At 50.4% G+C, this 20,856-nt stretch overlaps 1 protein-coding gene across 5 annotated transcripts in view; it reads right to left on the bottom strand.

Annotated features, from left to right (window-relative positions):
- Nucleotides 1-4,756: 4,756 nt before the first annotated feature.
- Nucleotides 4,757-20,856, bottom strand: part of DEAF1 (DEAF1 transcription factor) — a 51,117-nt gene continuing 35,017 nt past the window's right edge. Inside the window, exons 11-14 of one of the 5 annotated variants that reach the window (XR_013483812.1) lie at nt 13,769-13,831; nt 7,137-7,226; nt 6,454-6,626; nt 5,378-5,465 (exon numbers count right to left, since the gene is read on the bottom strand). Coding sequence is in view for 2 of the 5 variants with exons in the window: in XM_020979380.2 (XP_020835039.1) it covers nt 5,361-5,465; nt 7,137-7,226; nt 13,769-13,831 (258 nt within the window). In the remaining 3 variants the exon portion in view is untranslated. Of the gene's footprint in view, nt 5,466-6,453; nt 6,627-7,136; nt 7,227-13,768; nt 13,832-20,856 lie in introns of those variants that run through there. The other 4 variants (XM_020979380.2, XM_020979381.2, XR_013483813.1 and 1 more) reach the window with 4 other exon arrangements.

Below are 20,856 nucleotides of genomic sequence, written 5' to 3'. Positions count from 1 at the left end.
GACCACCACCCAGTACTATGACCCAGATCCAAGCACAGGCAAAGCAAGAGAATCCTGCCTCAGCACCAGCAAAGAAATCCCTGTAATCTCCCTCTGATCACCCACTTGATTCCCCCTCAGTCTGTGGGCTAGAAGCTCCAGAAGCAGCTGATGCTCTGGGGCTGTGCCAGGACTGGGGCTGGGACCAAGCTTCTCTCTCACCTTGGTCACAGACTTTTCCTACTGACCTTCTAAGTTCTCTTTGGTGTTTATGGGTTGAGAAGTCTGGAAACCAGCACAGTTGCCTGTGATTCAGTCCCCTGAGGCCTGCTCCAGGTTTGCTGAGGCCTGTTTTGGCTGTGCACCCACACTGACCTGTGACAGATCTTTCCAATTAACCATCCAGGTTGTCTTGGGCTGGAAATTTGTTTCACTCTGTCTTTTTGTGGGTTCTGCTGCTTTAGAATTTGTTTAGAGCCATTTTTTACAGGGATTTGGAGGGGTTTAGGAGAGAGCTCAAGCAAGTCCCTGCTTTTACTCTGCCATCTTGGCTCCACCCCACCTTGTATCACTTCTTCTAACCTCCATGTGAGCACCTGCCTTGTGTGAGTTTTCCATAAAGTAGTCTTTTAGGCAAACGCATGTTTGGCATTTGGGCTACATTGCCAGCTCAACAGAGTTGCACTCTTTGCAGCAGAGTTTGAATGCTTGGTAGTTTAGCTCGAGAAATTACCAGGTGATCTTCAGAATCTTTCTAAGACAATTCAAATGGAATCATTTTAGTTTCCTGGCATGGCACTGGTTAGACTGTCCATGTTTCACGGGCATACAACAATGAGGTCAGCACAGCAGCTCTGTAGACCTTCTGTTGGTTGTCTAATACCTCAGAGAACTGATCTGTACTCTGTTGCATCTCAGCCTCAGAGGATGCACTGAGTGCACAATCATCTGCAACCAAAAAATCATACACCAACACTCCCTCCACTTTAGTCTTGGCTTATAGCCCTTTCAAGTTAAATAATTCACCATCAGTGTGGTGGCTGACCTTGATGCCATGTTCATCCTCATTGAAGGCATCTGACAACATGGCTGAAAACATCATGCTAAAAAGCACAGGAGCAAGCACACAGCCCTGCTTCACTCCATTGGTGACTGAGAAAGTGCAAGAGCATCGCCCATTCTCTAGAACCTGCGCAAGCATGCCTTCATGGAACTGGTGTACCACACTGAAGAACTTCACCAGGCAACCAAATTTAGCCAGGATTTTCCACAAGCCCTCACAACTGACAGCATCAAAGGCCTTGGGCAGATCGACAAATGTTGTGTACATACTGCTATTCTGCTCCTGGCATTCATCTTGAAGTTGTTGGGCAGCAAACACCATATCGACCATTCCTTGGCCCTTTCTGAAGCCACAGTGACTCTCAGGTAGATGACCATCTTCCGGGTGAAGGACTAGTCTATTAAGAAGGACTCTGGCAAGAATCTTGCCAGCAATGAATAAGAGAAAGAGACTGCACCCCCACCCAATTGTCACAGGACAACCTATTTCCTTTTTCTTTATATAGATGGACAATGGAGGCAACCTTGAACTCTGCTGGTTGGGGGGGAATTACCTCCTCTTGCCATATAACCCAGAAAATTTCAGTCAGCTTTTGTATGAACAGTGGATCCCCATCTTGTAGATCTCAGCTGGAATGCTTGCTTTGCCACATGAGAGGAGCCCAATGACATTCAAAACCTCTTCTTCAGTTGGAAAATATGGCTAGAAAGGGATTGACTTCAACCTGCGTCAATGGCTTCCTCATTGGTTGATGACCGTCTGTTGAGAACACAATGCAAGTATTCAGCCCACCTCTCCAAGATTACATCCTGGGGCAGCTAGGTGGCACAGTGGATAGATCACCAGCCTTGAAGTCAGGAGGACCTGAGTTCAAATCCAGCCTCAGACCAAACACTTCACATTTACTAGCTGTGCGACCCTGGGCAAGTCACTTAACCCCAACTGCCTAAAAATATAAAAAAAACAAAAAACCAAAAAGAAAACAAGATCACATCCTTACTCCTATTGGTTCTAATTCTTACTTACAACATCACTAATGTGAACATGTTTAATAGGAATGTATATGTATAGCCTATATTAGATTGTGCGCCATCTTAGGGAGGGTGGTCGGGAGGAAGGGGGAGAAAAATTTTAAATTCAAAAGCATATGGAAGTGATTGTTGATAAATCAAAATAAATTAATTTTAAAAAATCACATCCTTATCACTAAGCAATGTGGCTCCATTAGCACTGGGTAGTTGAGATGCACCATACCTCTTTGGCCTATAAATAGCCTTCAGGGCATTATAAACACACTTTGTATTGTTACTATCAGCATAAAACTGAATTTCATCTGCCTTCTTAGGGAGCCAAGAATCCTGCATCTCTCTATACTTTCATTGCCCTTTACCTTTTATGCAATTAAATGCTGTCTTCTTAGAGATGAATGAACTGTCCTGCTGGTAAACCCTGTGTTCTCCTTTTTCATTTAGCAGCTTCTGAATTTCCCCATCATTCTCACCAAACTAGTCTTGATGGCCCAAATGAGTAAATTCAAAGCTGTACACCAAATCTCTGAAAGATGCCCGTACCTTTTCTGCTCCACTGCTGCCAATCGTGTTGGCTCAGTTTTCACAACTGTCCCCATTCAGTGAAGTGCTCTGATCTGCTGACATTAAGTTTTCTGATAGTAGCCTTGCTTTGGGACCACCGTTTTTGTTTAATTCGAGTATTTAGCTTGGAGAGGATAAGTCTATGGTCAGTCCAGCACTCTGCATCACACATTGCCTTCATCACTCTCACATCCTGTCTCCTTACAATGACATAGTCAATTAAATTCCAATGTTTGCTTTGGGGGTGCGTCCACAAAACTGTATCGTGTTTAGGTAAATGGCAGACAGTGTTGGTGATGAGAAGGTCATGAGATGCCCAAGTCTTTCAGTAGTGACCATTGCTGTTGTTTCCAACTCCATTCCTCCCTAGGACTCCCCGCCAAGTCTGGCAGTCTGAGCCTACTCTGGCATTAAAGTCACCCAGAATTAGAAGCTTGTCCTCTTTGGGCCCATTGATGATAAGGGCCTCCGGGTCTTTATAAAATTTTTCTTTGACCTCATCAGAATTCTCCATGGTGGGAGCACAGGCCATGATGGTGGCGTGACATTTCCCTGCAAGTGGCAATCTCATTGTCATGGCCTGTTGTTCCCTCTTTTTGGAAGGCATACAAGCTTATTGACCAGGTTAGTTTTGATTGCAAAACCTACACCAGCTTCACAGCCCTCCCCTTCACTGCAGCTACTCCAGAAAATCGTCCATCCAGCTCCAACTTCACTAAGCCGGCCTTCCTCAGAACTGCACTTTGGATGCAATACCTGCTCTCTCAACAAGAGCTATTTGTCTTTCAGGTCTGCTGGATTTTGTTATACTTAAAGCATGCACACATTCCACGTGCTGATGGATGGTGAACGGAATCATCTTTACTGTTGTTTTTGTACATTTTGGGGTGTGTTTTGACCTCAGGGTGGGATCTCTGCCTGCCTTGGAAATCAGGACAGGGTTGGATAAGCAGACCTTTTTTTAGGGCACCTTTTCTAGACCCTTCCTCACACCAGGGAGTGAGCAATTTGATCCTATGAGACCAGGTTGGGGCCTCTTCAATGGCCAGCCTGGGACCCCAGCTAGAGGGGCCCAGAAGTCTTAAGGGCCTCAAATACGTTATAATTTCTGTCTGTCCTTACCTCCCCCAAACACACACACAAAGGAGCTGACAAACCTTTCAATTGAGGAGGGGTAAGCAAACCAGGAAACACTTTTTCAGCCCCCCCCCCCGCCCCCAATCACAGCCTGTCCAACACTGCCCTGTCTCCTTCCCAGGAGGCCACCACCAGGGTGGCTGGTTATCCTGGGATGGCCCTGTGGGCTGGGGGAGGGAAAGTTCAGTTGACATTGGCCAGGTAAGGACAAACATTTTGCTTTTCTCCCCCGTCCCCCCCCAACAGCTGCTTTGATGCCTCAAGGCCCCAGAACAGGAGTTGATTGAGGAGGGAAGGGTGAGAGAATGAACAAGCACATTTTCCAGAAGGCAAACAGCAGAGCTCCCTCCCATTCTCACTGAGTGGCCCCTCCTCCTGGCCCAGCTCCTAGCTGCCACGCAGCCAAAGGGGACAAGAGATTTCACTCTGAAATAGGAACCGTCATCTCCCACCTCCCTCCTCAGCATGGAACAAAATCCCAATCAGGGTGTGGGAGAGCCCCCAGACCAGGGTGGCCAGGAGTAGAGCAGGGCCTTGACTAAAGTAGATTGGGGCAGCTTCCCCTAGGGTCAGGCTTCCCCCTTCCTGCCTAAGTCTACCAAATCCTGCCAAGGGCACCTGCTCTGGCTTCCCTGAGACCCTTTGTGTCCTGGGCTGCCCCAGACCTGGCAGCTGCTCCCTCCTTTCTCACCTCCATCTGAGACTCGGCTCAAATATCCTCTCCGCTTCCTCCAAGGCCTTCAGGACACCCCCAGTCACTAGCGTGCCCCCCCCATTACTGGATCTTAGGTTCACAGACTAAAGAGACGGAAGAGACCTTCGAGGCCTCCTAGGGCAACCCCCATATTTCACTGGGATACAGCCAGGACTGGCTTACCTATCAACATCTTGTCTTCCCCTATAGAATACATGCACCTGGGGGGCAGGGCCATTTTTTATCCCTTCACGTAGCACAGTGTCTTTCACATAGCAAGCACTTAATAAGTGTTTGTGAAGGTGAAGTCTTTTATTTATAGATGTTCTAAAAGCCACAGTACTATTTGGCCCTGCAGAGGCTGGGGGTCCCAGGCAGCCTGCACGCAATGCTTCACGAGTTCCCGTGGCCAAAGGCACCCCGGGACACCAGGGGATTCCACCTGTCTGAGGTGGAAGCCTTTCTAGCCTGGCAAAGCTGTCAGTCAGCTCCTGTGTCAGGGGCAGTGGAGGCTCCTGGAGCCCCGGGCATGGCCGGTGCCAAAGTCCAGAGTCTTCCCAGGGAGGCCCAAGGACCCCCATGGCCTCATGACAGAGACCACAGGGGACACCGGGTTCCGAACCTTCTGGTGTCCCCCAGGGCCCCCCCAACCGCAGGCTCCCCAGGTTGCTCTCAGCAAGAAGCCAGCAGCCCCCCCACACACACACACCGTTCTCTCCGGAGAGAATGCCGGGCCCATTTCCTTTAGGAAAACGGGCCGCCAGAACTGCCCAGGCCCAGGATGGACTAAGGGCAAGAGGAACACCGAGGGAAGAGAGGGAGCCCTCCGAAATGGCCAGTCCCCGTCCGTCCCCATCCCCCACCGTCTGGCCCTGGGGGGGCTGCTGCCGGTCATTCACACAGTGACCTTCTGGATCACACTCTCAGTAACATGGACTTCATCGGTCTGGACAGTGACTGTGGCTGACTGACCACACATGTGCTGGTGTTCCTTCCAGTCCTGCAAGGAGAGAACATAGGAGGGCTGCTCTTAGAATCAGGAAAGGTGCAGGGAAAACAGCCTGAGATTCTACATCGAGATGGGAGCACAGAGAAGACCGTGCCAGGCCCAGGCCCTGCCCTCAACAAGCTTCCACTCCATGGGGGACTCCAACAAGGACCTGTTCGAGGGCTTCGGGGAGGAGGGAAGGAAAGGCTGTCATCCTAAGAGCTCTGTGCCAGGGTCACAATGCTGGCCAAGGTCTGAGGCCACAGCAGGCAGCTGAAGCGAGCCTTGAAGGAGAGAACATTCCAGGCAGGAAGGACGGACAGGGGAAATCAAATCTAGGAGGTGGCTAGAAGGCAGCACAGGCCAGCAAGACCTGAGTTCAAATCCAGCCTCAGACACTCACTAGTTCCGTGATCGTGGGCAAGTTTGTGTCGATTTCCCTCCCAGGGTTGTCATGAGGACCCATGAGATGGTATCTATAAAGCGACTCTCAGACCTTAAGGTGCCACTCCCATGACTCTCCTGGGGGATTAAACACCACACAGAGGAGTCGGTCTGGAGGAGCGATTTGGTGGGCAGTGCACCTCTATGCGTGCTCCGCCAGCTTTGAGAGAACTAAGCACACACATGTAGCCTAACTTCGCTTGTCTCAGAACAAATGCGGCTCCAGCTGACCAATGTTGTCTCCCCTGGGGGTCTGTGAGCCTGCTGACCCCAACCTCATGGGCACTGACGGACCATTTGCTGACCGACTGTTAGAAAGCCGTCTTCATGAGAACCTTGGAGACTGGCTGCGGTACCAGCGCTCACATGCCCATTTCACAAACGTGCAGACTGTGGCTGAAACACGTGAATGTGGACTCCAGGAAGCAAACCCACATCTTACGTGAGTCCCAGGCCAGGAGTCTAAGCCCACCAGTGACCACCATTTACTTCGGGTACCCACAACCCCACAACAGGAGGAAATCTCCCCTCTCTGAAAAGATCTATTGCTACTGACCTAAATCACCCTGGATGACTCAGACAGCCCTTTAAATCCAAGGGTAAAGTGGAGACTGCCTTAGTCCCAGAACACTGCTTCAGTGGGCTGGATTCGGGGTGGGGCCAGAACCCACAGACTTGGTCTCAGCAGATTCTCAGCTGGGAGGATAGCCCCCAGGGCCACAAGCCTTCCTACAGTTTGAAGGACAAGTTTAAAAAGCATATCCCTCTGACCCTGCCCCCCTCACTCAATCCCACTATATTCTCCAGAAGGGAAGAGCTATCCTTCTCCCATCCCCCACTCAAAAACCAAGTTTTAATTGCTGGAAGGTAGGGATCTTTCCAAGATCTCCTCAGCGTTAACTGGGCAATAAGAGGGTGATCGATGATAGGGAAATGCACGGGTAAACACTCTTATCTCTCTTCACTGCTTACAGATAAGGCAATTAGGCCTGAAAGGGTCCTGACCAGCAGAGTAAGGTAAGAGTCCTTCGGCCGGATGGCACTGTCTGCTGCCTGAGCAGGGCTAATGATCTTCAGTGGGGCCACCCGAAGGATTTTATTGATTCTAAGTTAGCAACACGTGGCAGGAAGACAACCTAATCTAGGTCACTCCTGAGCCGGGCAAGGAGCCAGTGTCCCAGAGGCGGCTGCCGAGGAGCCTGGGGGCCCTTGCTGGGAGGAGAAGCGAGGGCCAGTTACCTTGCGCTGGCAGAAAGTAGAGCAATAGTTGACCTTGTGGCAGCCGGTGCACTCATTCATGGCTTCTCGGCCACAGTTGACACAAGATTGCTGGAAAATGGAAAAAGGAACTGAGTGAGCATTAGCCTCTGGAGCAGAGCTTTAGGAAATGGGATGGGGGCCCCCACCTTCCTGTTCTGGGCTCCCCTCAGCAGACTGGGGACTTGAGGCAAGGGAAGGGTCCTTTCACCAGTGAAGTGAGTGAGGCTGCCACTCCCACCCAATTCGGACCAAGGACTTCCTGAGAGTTCACAGTTCCGTGTCTATATAAAGAAAACAAAGAGCTGCCCCTGCTCTCTGGGGTCCAGAGACACTGGCACTGGTGGGGGAACCTTTCTCAGAGTGCACAAACACATACAGAATTACCAAGGAAACCACCTGGATTGACTCTAGCAATCAATACATTAAATAGAACAGGCTCAAGGTCCCAGCCTAGAGGATGACTTACCCAACGAGCTGGCTGTTGGCATGCCAGTTCAAACTACTTCATGTGCTATTATTCCCATGTGACAAAGAGGAAATGGAGAAGAACTGGGCAGGATCGTGGGGTGGGCAGTGTACATGTCAGGGCAGGGTCTTGGAACCTCATTTTTAAAAAATTAAATTTTACTTTATTTTAAGGAAGATTGACCTTCTCTCCCTCCCACTCCAACATCCCTTCTCCTCAACTGCCAAAGCAAGAAAGTGAAAGCCTAGTCATCATTTACAGCATTTTCCATATGGCTTTTGGGGCTTGGGTTTCATCTCTGAAAACTGCTTGTTCGTATCCTCTGACCTTTTAGTAATTAGTGGATGGCTCTTCTTGTTAGAAATTTTAGTCAGTTCCCTATATATCCCAGAATTGAGACCCTTAACTGAGAAACTTGCTGCCAAGATTCCTCTCCTGCCCCCTTCCCCTTTACCTGTTCCTCTCTGCAAAAGTCTCTAAAGTGGTCTGGAATCAGAACTGCCCATTTTACTTCTGATCCTCTCTAACCTTCGTCTGGTCCTAATCTTCCTCAGTTCAGAGATCTGACAGGGCGTTTCCTCTGTGCTCCTCTGCTTTATGATATCACCCTTTGCATGTAAGCCATGTGTCCATTTGGAGCTGGTCTTGGTAGATGGTGCCACATGACACTCTTTGCCTAGTTTCTACCAGGATGCTTCCAGTTTTCCTAACAATCTTTGTCAAATAGTGAGTTCTTGCCCCAATCCCTGGGATCTTTGGTTTTATCAGACACAACGCCACTGTGCTCATTAGCTTCTGCACATTGTGGACCTCATCTGTTCCACTGATTCACCTATTTCTCAATGAACCTTGTTCTTTTGATTCCAAGATTAGGCACCTGTTCACTGTGTCATGCATGCTGCCTCATCCCAACTTACCTCCACTAAATTAAATAATGGAAGATGAACTTCAGATAAATTTCAGAAACAGAGCCAGCACTTAGAGGCCCTCTACTCCAGATCCCCTACTTCACAGAAGAAGCTGGCTCTGAAAGGTTAAAGGATTGATTTGTCCAAGGTCACCCAGGAAGCAGCAGAAATAAATGCTATCCTCTGACTCCAAACCTGTCAGTCTTTCCTCTGTACCATGCAAGCTCTCCCAAGCACAATCATTTCACTGCTGAAGTCTTCACACTTAGTATCCCTCCATGGCAGTTTCCTCTGAGAATTTTACTGACTCAACGTTTTCATTCCTGAGTATGTCTGTTCTGGGGCCAAGTCCAAATAAAGACAAAATGAAGGCTAACAAATCACTTTGATTTTCCTTGTTTTTCTCCATTCACTTCACAAAAGTAAAAGTCTCTGTGTCAGTCACTCACTGTTTGGTTCTCACTGTTTCTGCCTTTACACAGAACCTTCCCATAAAAAAGCAGTCAAGTGTTTCGGTAACAGAATGTCCACTTGACTGCAAGAAATAACATGCTGCCTTCTATCTCAGGAATTAAATTGATTCCCCATATTTGATCTCTTCATTCTCACACTCAGTAAGGCCCAGGGTTTGGGGCTGAGCTTGGACCACAGATGGCAAGGACTGGGCCAGTGTGGCGGTCCTCTGGGCTCCACACCCGGTATGCAGCACACAGGAAGGCCCATGGCATGAGGGGTACGCCATGTGAAAGGGGATGGGGTGGACAGTGGACTTCTGCCGAGGAAAGAAGTAAAAAAAAGGAACCAGCTTTAGCCATTTACTCAGAGGTGAGGTTTGAAATGGTGACTTGAAAAGCCACATACTCTCCCATGCCTTGACATTCTGATGACTCTCAAGGTTATCACTGATGGATCAATCAACACTAATTAAGCACCTACTGTGCACCAAGTGCTGGAGGCATAGCCCTGGATCTGGTCATCAATGTCCCAGGCTCAGCACTCAGCACATGCCTCGGCACTGACTAGACACATGACGCATGCTGCTTGTCTGCCTAACCGAAGGAGAAGAAAACCTTTTCTTTTCTTCTCCTTACCCTTTGGGTCACGGATGATTTTGGTACTTCTGAGACTGGGGCATCTGATTTGACTAAGCCAGGACTTAAGCACCCTTTTGTTTCAGGCACTGAATGAGGCTCTGGGGACCCAAAGACTAAACCAGACACTGTCTCTGCCCCCCCCCCCCACACTCACAGTACAAGGAACACTGTGGGGCGGGGTGGGGAGACAGACAGAAGAGGGGGTAGGGACAGAGAGATGGGGAGACAGAGAAAGAAGGAGAGAGAGAGGGGAGGAGAGAGAGGGAGGGAGAGAGAGAGAGAAGAGGGGGTAGAGCCAGGGAGACAGGGAGAGAGAAGGAGAGAGGGAGGGAGGGAGAGAGGGGGAGAGAGAAGTGGGGGTAGAGAGACAGAGAGATAGGGAGACAGAGAGAGAAGGAGAGAGAGAGAGGGAGGGGAGAGAGGGAGAGAAAGAGAGAGAGAGGAGAGACAGAGAGAGAGAGGGAGGGAGAGAAGGAGAGAGGGAGGGAGGGGGAGAGAGGGAGAGAGAGGAGAGACAGAGAGAGAGAGGGAGGGAGAGGGAGGGAGAGGGAGAGAGGAACAGAGAGAGAGACAGACATAGCCAGAGACTGAGCTAAACAGAGGCCACCAGGAGAGGCCCCCTGAGCCTTGAAGGCCACAAGGACTCTGGGAGGTGGAAAGGCACAGAAGGGCTGAGCCTTTAGTCCAGCTGGAACATGGACTTGGCAGTGATGGGAAATGAGGCTGGAAGGGTAGGCAGGAGCCAGAGGAGCGGGTGGCCACTGACCGGATGGGAGGGCTGAGTGGAGGGTAACTCTGAAGTTTCCAGCTGAGCTGGGCTGGGCAGTTGACAGAGCCCCCAAGCACAGGGAGGAGGAAGGGCAGACGAGGGGACCCAGAGAAGGAGCTCAATCTTGAAATGCTGACATTGGGTGAACACCTGGAAGGACCACCTCTACTGGATGCTCACGGCACAGTAAGGAAAGCCCAACCTCAAACCCTGCTGTTCCTGGCCCACAAGCAGCAGCCCTCCCACTGCCCTACTGCTTCTCCCCTCTTCCTTCCCTCAACAATGCCCTCGCAGGGGCTGGACAGTCCTGCTGGTCAAGGCTGATGAAGGGAGTTCCTCACACCTCCCTCGTGTGAACACTTGCCCCAGGGCAGAGAGGGACAGAGCACCTCTGTGGAGGAGAGAAGGGATTTGCCCTGATGGGGTACATGACAGAGACACTGCACTGGAGAGTGTTTTGGGGGGGCCCAGGGCTCTGTCCCTTGGAAGCCACAGACACCCAGGATATTTGTGTTGTACGCCACCTTGCACCTTGCTCAGAGATGATCTGGAGGTGAGGTCAGGCCTCTTCTCTCAGGAGGAAAAGGAGAAGACTATACACACAGGCTTGTGCCCTCTCTCTGTGTGTCTGTCTCTCTCACCCCCCTCCTTCTCTCTCTCTCTCTCTCTCTCTCTCTCTCTCTCTCTCTCTCTCTCTCTCTCTCAGTTACTCTTTCTCTCTCTTCTCTCTTACTCACTTTCTCTTTCTCTCTCACTGTCTCTCCCCTGTCCTTCCATCTCTCTCCTCCCCCTGTCCCCATCTCTGTCTCTGTCTCTCTCTCCCCTCTCCTTCTCTCTCTCTCTCTCTGTTACTTTCTCTCTCTTACTCGCTTTCTCCTCTCTTTCTCTATCTCCTTCTCACTGTCTCTCCCCTGTCCTTCCACCTCTCTGTTCCCCCTCCCCCATCTCTGTCTCTCTCTCCCCTCTCTTTCCCCTCTCTTTCTCTCTCTTCTCTCTTACTCGCTTTCTCCTTCTCTCTTTCTCTTTTCTTCTGTCTCTCCCCTGTCCTTCATCTCTCTCCCCCCTCCCCCCTTCTCTGCCTCTGTCGCTCTCTCTCTCTCCCCACTCCTCTCTCTCTCAGTTACTCTTTCTCTCTCTTCTCTCTTACTCGCTTTCTCCTTCTCTCCTTCTCACTGGCTCTCCCCTGTCCTTCCATCTCTCTCTTCCCCCTCACCCCCATCTCTGTCTCTCTCTCCCATCTCCTTCTCTCTCTTTCTCTCTCCTCCCCCCACCTCCCACTCAGGTGTGAACACACCAAAGCTGAACTTAATAAGTTTCTTCTCCTTCCCAGCTTACCAGGCCCCAGTTACCCCTCACTCATCCTTAACACACTGACATCTTGACACAAAACCTAGAAATGCACTGAAAACGCAATCCTACTGCAGCAAAGGGCCGGGGTGGGAAGAGCGGGGCCAAGTCATGTAACTAATGCCTCTGAGGCCCATACTTCCTCATCTTTAAAGTGGGTAAAAGGATCTTGCTGATGTGAACGCAGCACAGAGATGTCAGTGATGATTCTGCACCAAAGGCCCCCCACCTCCAGGGTCCCCAGAGTCAGGCTTCCCCTTTCCCAGCCTCTGGGTGCGCCTGCTCTGCCCCATTTCAGCAGGAGAGCTTGTCCCACACAAGAGGCTGAGGGATTCAGAGGCAGCCAGGCCATCGGGATGGGCTGAGACAAGAGCGGAAGTCCGTGCAGGTGAGGCCTGGGGCCTATCCGAGCTAGCGTGCCGAAAGCACACCTGATTAAGCGCCTACTGTGTGCCAGGCACTGGGCTAAGCACTGGCTATACAAAGAGAGGTGAGGAAAGGACTGCCTTGGCCCCAAGGAGCTCACAGTCTCACCAGGGGACACGACACATTAATATCCATATAGGGTAAACTGGAGGTGATCTCAGAGGGCAAGTCACTTCACCCTGCTGACCTCCATTTCCTCATCTGTAAAATGAGCTGGAAAAGGAAACGGCAAACCACTCCAGCGTCTCTGCCAACCCCCAGATGGGGTTGAGGAGGGTTGGCCATGACTGAACAATAAAAAAAGGGCAGTAAGATTAGATAAATGAAAGGCGGGAGCACGTGCAAAGAGGAGCCAAAATCATCCGTGTCTGCCAATGGCTGATGTCTGACTCAACCCTGGAGAATGAGCGAGAAGGCAATCAAGATGGTGAGAAGGTCTGAGCTTCTCTATACAAGAGTGAATGAGAAGCGGGAGCTGCTGACACAACACAAGAGCTGGCCACCAGCACTACCCGTTGGCACATAACCGAAGGCCAGAGGCAGTGCTCATGGATGCCACCGGTCATGGAGGCCCGGCCGAGCTCTGAGCTCCAAAGGCTGTTGCTTTAGGCCGCCACTCCTTGTCAGCCGGGCGCCTCCTGCGTGTTCAGACTGCCCCACGTTCCAGTCTCACCTCTCCTAGAGCACCACCTCAGGTCCGGCTTTCCTCACCTCACCCTCGCCTCCTAATTGGTCTCCTCAATAACAGTCTTCCTAGACCACACATGTGACAATCACTTCTTTGCTCCACCGTCATCACTTCTAGGGTGAAACCACAAACTCCATGCCCCTCCTTCACCTCCTGGTTCCGGGTTCCCCTTCCTCTGAGAGATGCCTGAGAGAAGGCCAAGATCTCAGCCCAGTGTGTACCCACAGGACCTTCCACGGTCCTTTCCACTCCATCTCTGATTACCCCTTCCCTGAGGCTACCTCCTGCCTCTGATGACATCTTTGTGCACCACCCACACCCTCCCCTCTGCTTCTCAGAATCGCCAGGGCTCAGTTTGGGGCACCACATAGGAAAGCCTTCCCCGACCCCCAGCTGTTGGTGTCACCCAACCTTGTACTTCCCTAGGAGAGTGCAAGCTTCCGGAGGACAGGGAGGAGTGCTTGCCAAGTGAAAAGGGTGGGTGTGAATGAGTTGTAGCTGGTGTTGCCCCAACAAGGACACAGGTGAGCAGAAGGGGCTGCAGTCCTGTCCCCCCCACAAAAAAAAAAATCCAAAGGCTTAGAGGAAGGCCTCCCTCGCCCTGGGGAAAATCCCCAGCGGGATTTACAGATGGGAAGGGCAGCCGAGTGGTGCAGTAGATAAGAAGGCTAGAACTGGAGTCAGGAAGACTTGAGTTCAAATCCAGACAAGTCACTTCACCAAATGAGCCGGAGAAGGAAACAGCGAACCGCTCCAGTACCTTTGCCAAGAAAACTCCAAAAGGGGGGTCAAGAAGAGTTGGATATGACTGAACCCCAACGCAGGCTCATAATGACAAGTAAAGCAAAGGGTGGATTTGTCCTGAGGAGCTGCCACTGCCCAAAGGCCCACCCACGGAGGGCGCTGGCCTTACCTTGATGATGATTTCTGCTTTCCCTTCCACATCTTCAGCTGGCTGGAAGAGCTGGTTCTGATACTGGAACAAGGAGACATGGGCTGTATTTATTAGCACACCTAACACGGCCATGGCCAGCTGCGCACAAGGGACATGTCGGAGACATCGACAGCATTTCTCCTGGCAGGAGACCACCCCTCCCTGGGGCCATGGCCCTCCCCCTTCAGGTCAGCGCCATCCCTTCCAGGAGCATGGCCCACTCCAGAAAAGCCAGGTGGGCAATGCCACCACTCAACAGGCTGCTTCCCAGGGGCCAGTGATGGGAAGAGGGCGACGGAACCATTCTGATGGGATGGTGGCCGGCCGGAGCAACTGAATGTTCCTGCGGCGTATTTATTTATGAGAAGCACCGGGCCCTGGGAAGAGATGCAAAGACAGAAGAGAAAGTCTCTGCTCCTATGGACCCCGCGTTCCAACAGGAGACCACAGGTACCCCACTAAGTACACACAAAGTAAACAAAGGTCACTTATAGAGAGAGGGTCTCAAGACCTCTTGCTACAGCAGTTGTGTAGGAGGCTAAAGTGGGGAGGAAAGGTGTTCAGGGCATGAGCAACTGCCTGTGCAAAGTCGTGGAGGGGGGAGACGGAGGTCCTGGGAGATGGAGGAAGAACAAGTCAGGCTGACTGACTGGAGGAGGGGGTGAAGAGGAGTCACGTACTTTACTAAAGCTGGAACGGCAGGTGGGATTCAGGTTGTGGAGGACTTCAATGCCAAGCATGCCTGGCTTTTATCACAGAAGCAAGGAGGAGCCAGCAGAGGGTACTGCTCGGGGGGGGCATTCAGATCCTTGCTGGGGGTACTCCGATCCTTGCTGGGGGTACATTGAGGAGGTCACTGCAACTGCCTGGGGCACGTGGAAGGAAGAACGCTCTTTCTCTCATGTTGTCCCGCAACATCAACACAACAGCCCCCAGTGTCCCCTGGCCCAGCAAGTCATTATGATATCCATCCTTCTGACCTGGTGCTTCTGAAGGGAAGGGTGGCTAATTTAAGAATAACAAAAATGCTGCTTCTGTCAACGCTAACTCCCACTGCTGGGGTTGTCTTTGAAGGCCTCCCCATCAGACGCAGGCCCCTGCGTGGTTGCCGTTCAGCTAGCGGAGGCCACTGGGGAGCAGGGCCACCCCCTTCCTTCGTCCTCCCTCCTTGACCTCTGCTCAGACCCAACACACCGGGAAGTTCCGAAGGGGGGGTGCACCATCCCCCGCCATCAGCCCTGCTCCTGACCCATCACTTACAGCAAAGAGCAGGACACCCCACATCCACATGCACATGAAGGCTTTGCAAAGTGCCTTACAGACATCATCGACATTGCAGAGATGAGGAAACAGGGGCTCCCCCAGTGTGACTGACTTGCACGTGTTCACACAGATAACAGGCATTAAAAGCAGGACTGGAATCCTTGTCTTCATGACTCCAGGAATCTGCCCACTGCACCCACGACCCCATTCCACTTTGAGTATCTTAAGTCCCTTGGGAGCTAGTTGGAAATGAAGTTGGAGGAAGGTGGAACAGGCTTATCTGAGAGTTGGCCCTAAGGCGTTAGCAGATGCCACGTGCTGTCCAAGCAGCAGCTGGCATGAAGGGGAAAGCATTTATGAAGCACTTACTGCACACTGGGCAGTGAGTACACAAGGACAGAAAGCAAGATGCTCCGGCTCCCAAAGATGAGATAAGAAAAGAGGCTGGGTGCAGGACAGGTGGCAAGGCCCAAGGGACCTTATGTCACAGCGACGGGGAAGATGGCAGGGCCTGCTGGTCCCAGCTTACCAGAAGGCTGACTGGCTGCTTGCCATCCATCGTGTTCGAAGACATCACCCAGATGATGCTGGGGTCAGGGTCCAGTGCGTCCACCTGTACAGCTCAGGAGGTTCTACCACAGGTTGTCCATGAATACTCTGTGCACATCTGGGGTGGAGATGGCTCTAAATCTGAGCATCTCACATTTCTTTTGAGCTACTGCAATCCTGCTTTGCTCACAGCGCACAGAACCTTCTCTGATGAGGGCACGCCATGCTGAGCGGTCCTGTGCCAATGTGTCTCACGTCACACAATCGATTCCAGAGTTCTCCGGAGAGACCTTGAGAATGTCCTTGATTTGAAATGTGGCCAGCCCACTGGAGTTGAGCTCTCTGTAGCAGAGTTTGAATGCTTGGCAGTTTAGTTTGAAAAAAGACCTCAGTGTCTGGAACCTTATCCTGCCAGGAGATCTTCAGAATCTTCCTAAGACAATTTAAATGGAAGCAATACAGTTTCCTGGCATGGCGCTGGTAGACTGTCCAGGTTTCACAGGCATACAACAAGGAGGTCAGCACAGTGGCTCTGTAGGTAGACCTTCAGTCTGGTAGCCAGTCTAACACCTCTTCTCTCCCACACTCTCCTTCAGAGCCTCCCAAACACTGAACTAGCTCTAGCAATACATTCATCAACCTCATCATCTATGTGGACAGCCCTGGAAAGTCTATTGCCAAGTTAAGTGAGCTTATCAACGGCATTCGAAATTTCTCCATTTGCTGTAACCAATGGTCCCACGTATGGATGGTGGTGTTCTGGCTGGTGGAGCACCTGTTTTCTTGGTGTTAACCGTCGGCCCAAAATTAGCACAAGTGGTAGAGAATCAATCCATACTTTGTTACATCTCACCTTCAGAGGCTGCACAATCAACCTGAAGGCACACAATTAATGACTCCAATCTGAGTCAAGCTATGTGAGCAATAAAGCAGCCCATAGTGGTTCTCGGGTGGTCTGCGGTGAGGGGGGAAGGGACAGAATCTTGGCAGTGGGCCTTTTCACCTCTCAGACATTCTGGATGGGTTCTGAACAGCTGGGGTTGGAGGGATGGGGGAAGGGTACTCAGAGAAGGAAGGTCAGTCAAGTAGAGACGATGAGAGAGAACAGCTGGTCCCAAAAGGTCGTCCTGAACACTAAGTGGTCACTTTTGAAGGCCTCTTGTAGAGTGACCCTGTACCAAAGTCCCTAGTACAGTACACAGCTTCAGTTGGGGGAAGGGGGGAAGTGGCACAGGTGCAATGGGTCCCTTCAAGTGCAGGGTGAGCTCAGATTGATGACATCAGATGCTGATCAATGAAAGCAGCCTGAACTTCAGCAAAGATGAATCACATCAGAGACTTTTCAATCCTATTTTTCAAAAGCTTATCAAGTTAGTCAATTGGGAGTGCTGGCTTTCAGCAAAGCTTCTGACAGTCTCGTGTTATTCTCGTAAACAAGATGGCTGAGAGAAAAGGTGACAGCAAGCTGGGCTTGGGGTGGGCTCAGTGGCCAGGCCCAAAGTTTGATATCAGTTGGGAGGGAGGGCTCCGGGTGTCCCTCCAAAATCCCCACTTAGGTCCCTGCCGCTTATTCTCTAGGACACACTCATCAAATTTCCAAATCACAGAGAGCAAGGTGACGGTAGGGGACAGAGGGAGAGGATGTCTAACAGCAAGAATAAGAGAAGAGGGGGGCAGCTAGATGGCACAGTGGAGAGAGCACCGGCCCAGAAGTCAGGAGGACCTGATTTCAAATCCGGCCTCAGACCAAACACTTGACAGTAGCTGTGTGACCCTGGGCAAGTCACTGAACCCCAATTGCCTAAAAAAAAAAAATAAGAGAAGAGGAATCCAGAAAGGTTTCAAAAGGCTGAGACATTGGCCTGAATCTAATAAGATGGCCTCTCTAGTCCCTTCCATCTCTGAGTCTACAATTCTCTCAGCTCACATCCATTTATATTTGTGTCCAACCATAGCCTTAGACTGGGGAGAGACCTCAGAGGCTCTTCCAAGTAGAATGTCAAGTCTTGGAAGACAGGGGTTGTTTGTTCCTAGCCCCCAACAGAGCACCTCAGACATAGTGGGCCCAAGTGACAAAATGACCTGGCATGAAGGAGGGGAGAGAGTGTCCCTCTAAACTCTGGTAGGGCTGTACTCACTGGTTCAACCATACCCTGGGGGGCTGTGATCAGTTTGGGGGGACATTTTAGGGAAGCACATTGTTATCATCTAGAAGAAAGTGGCCATGATGGGGAAGGGGCCTTAAGATTACACCACAGGAGAACTGGAGATACTAAACCTGCAGACTCTAGGCCGGGGTGGGGCCACATTTAGCCCTTTAGGCCCTCAAGTGCAGCCCTTTGACTGAATCCAAACTTCACAGAACAAGTTAAGGGCCAAAGGCCAAACCTGAGGACCGAGAGGGCAACGTGTGGCCTCCAGGCCAAAGGTCCCCACCTCTGCACTAGGCCATGACAACCATCTTCAAATATTTGAAAAGCTCTCACTGGAAGAGAAACGAGGTGTGTTTTCCTCAGCTCCAAAGAACAAAACTAGAAGCAATGGGTAGAAGTTTAAAAGAGGTAGATTTAAGGAAAAAATACCCTTTAAATCAGCACTTTCCAAAAATGGAAGGGCTTCCTTAGAGGTGGAGGCCTTCAGGCAGAGGCTGGCTAACTGCAGCGAGCATAATCCTGGCACAGTGTGGGGGATGGGACTGCGCAAGAGTCTCACATCCTAGACCAGGGCTCAGAATGTGCAGGAAGCTCACACTGCCATTTCTACTTCAAAGCCTAAGGGCCATGCCTGGGGCTTCTGCTGATGTTCAGTCTTTTCACTCTGATGAGCTCCTGACCCCACCTGGGGCTTTCTTGGCAAAGATACTGCAGGGGGTTGCCATTTCCTTCTCCAACTCACCTTACAGATGAGGAAACTGAGGCAAATAGGGTCAAGTGAGTCACCCAGGGTCACACAGCTAGTAAGTGTCTGAGGCCAGACTTGAACTCAGGAAGATGAGTTTTTTTTTTTTTAAAGACAATAAAAAGTGCATTTCAGTCAGCATTTAGTGGATATTCTTCATCATTGATCCTTTGGAATTGTCTTGGATCATTTTTTATCAGAGTAGCTAAATCTTTCACAGTTGATCATCTTTACAATATTGCTGTGTACAGTCTCCCCCAGGTTCTGCTCACTTCACTTTTTATGAGTTCGTATAAATCTTCCCAGGTTTTTCTTGCAGAATATTTTTGGTGGGTTTTTTTTTTTAACTAAAAACAAAACTAAATTTTCACAAACCATTTCACCAATACAACACTTTACTTTTGAATTAAATAATATGCCCAGGATTTAAAATATCATTTATACACTTAAATATTTGTGGTAATTTTTTTCTGAAAGAAACTCCCATCTTGTGGTAAGTAAAATAGTTACATCTGTCCGCACATGACTAAAAGGATGACACTGGAATGATCTAAGAAGACGAGTCATTCTGACTCTCAGGCAGGCACTCTAGGCACTCCGGTGCCACCTAGCTGCCCACCAGTCCTACACACAAACATTAAAACAAATAGCAGGAGACCTTCAGGCCAGCCGGTGGTAGAACGGTCAAGGAATCGACCTTCATTTTCCCATGGCCTAAGACAACAGACAAACAGAAAGGCACTAAGGAGTTCCCCTTGGGATGTCACAACCCACAGGCAAACACAGCCTGGGTTCTGCTCTCAGTGTCCCCCTCCCTCCCCTAGGGCGTTTCAGCACCTTGGTCTGGACAGCTCTGAGGCCAGCAAAGAAGATTCCTACCAGGAAGAGCCCAGTTCCTCCTCCAGGTTCCACCATTTGTTTCTTCTATAGTATTAGAGAACGTGCTTCCCACAGTGTCCTTCCCAGACAAGCAAGCAGCTTGTCTAACCAACCTCCAGAAGGAAGAACTCCAGGAACAGCTTGATTTGTGCAAAACCACCCCCCTCCCCCTACTGATGAACTGGAGACTCAGGCCACCAGACAGACACCAGCTTCCCTCGGGGCAACGCCTACTGGCCCAGCCAGACCTCTGGCCTCTGGGACCTAGGATGACAATATCAGTCACCGGACAGTGACTCTCGTCATAGACCAAGAGATGCAGATACAAACCACTAGCTCTTCATCTTTCTAGTGATGGAAAAACTGACCCTGCAAGACATGCCACCACCATTCCCTTTTCAGGAATTAACTGCACGCAAGAATTTTTAAACTGCCATCCCCTCATTTGAAACACAGACCAATCAAGATTGTCTTTCTGTCATACGGAAATTGCTTACTCCTGTGTATAAAACGCAGGCCACAAATTAAATCCTGGCTGGCCCACCTGATGCTTACTGCCTTGGCATGTTGAATGAACTCCTTTTAACTTTCTCTTCCTGAGTCTGCTTCATTAAGGAGGGCAAGGCCCCAAAGAAAATTCGTCAATTTTTGTGAGCCAGGCAGAACAGCCCTTTGCAGGTGACTATCGCTGAGAGATGGCCCATGACAGACACTGGACCTCTGTCCAACTGAGGGTCGGAGTGGACGCCCCAGTGGTTAGTCAGCCATGAAGTGGTCAGAGGATTAAACTCCCCACACTCAGAAAGGATAAGGAGAAACAGGCTATGAATGCAATCTGATTCTTTCTCATTTGTGCATGAAGAAATAAAGTGGTACACACGCAGAAGGCAGCAGTCAGTAAATACTGGTCCTTCCCCAGTATCAGATCAGAAAAGAACAGAATGGTAAGGGGATACATGTAAAAGCCTGGCATGAGGGAACACTGCCCACCAAGCTGGAGCAACAGAGCTCAGTTTGGACTGAACTCAGTAACTAAGGCTTTTAATTGCGGGAGACAAATTTGTCCAGATAAATACAGGACCTTGCACATGCTAAAAACCAGACCTGCAGAACCAGAACCTAGGAAAAAATGGATGGTGCCGCTGGGTGGCACTTTCAAACTGAGATTGCCCCTCATTCCCACATCCATACAATCAAGATTTCTCAAAACAAAAACAAAAACACCCCAAAGACTTCTTTATGAAACTCTTAAGAAAGCACTTTTGTAGGGAATAATCAGAGAAGGAAGAAGTAAAGATTTTGGCGGGCCTCAGGAAAGGGGGCCTGATGCGGCTTCCACTCCAGAAGCCTCTAGCTCACAACAAGGTCTCTTTAGCATGGAGAACTTTGGAAGGGACTGGGGTGAGTCAGCACAGAAAGGAAACTTAGAAAGGTTCTGGAAGATTAATGGAGTAGCCAAACAGCTCTCCCAGCTGTCC

Source organism: Phascolarctos cinereus, unplaced genomic scaffold (genome assembly GCF_003287225.1).
Source record: "Phascolarctos cinereus isolate Bilbo 61053 unplaced genomic scaffold, phaCin_HiC Scaffold_9;HRSCAF=440, whole genome shotgun sequence".
NCBI lineage: Eukaryota > Metazoa > Chordata > Mammalia > Diprotodontia > Phascolarctidae > Phascolarctos > Phascolarctos cinereus.
The sequence above is the reverse complement of the archived record's forward strand: the minus strand, read 5'-3'. Positions and strand labels throughout refer to the sequence as shown.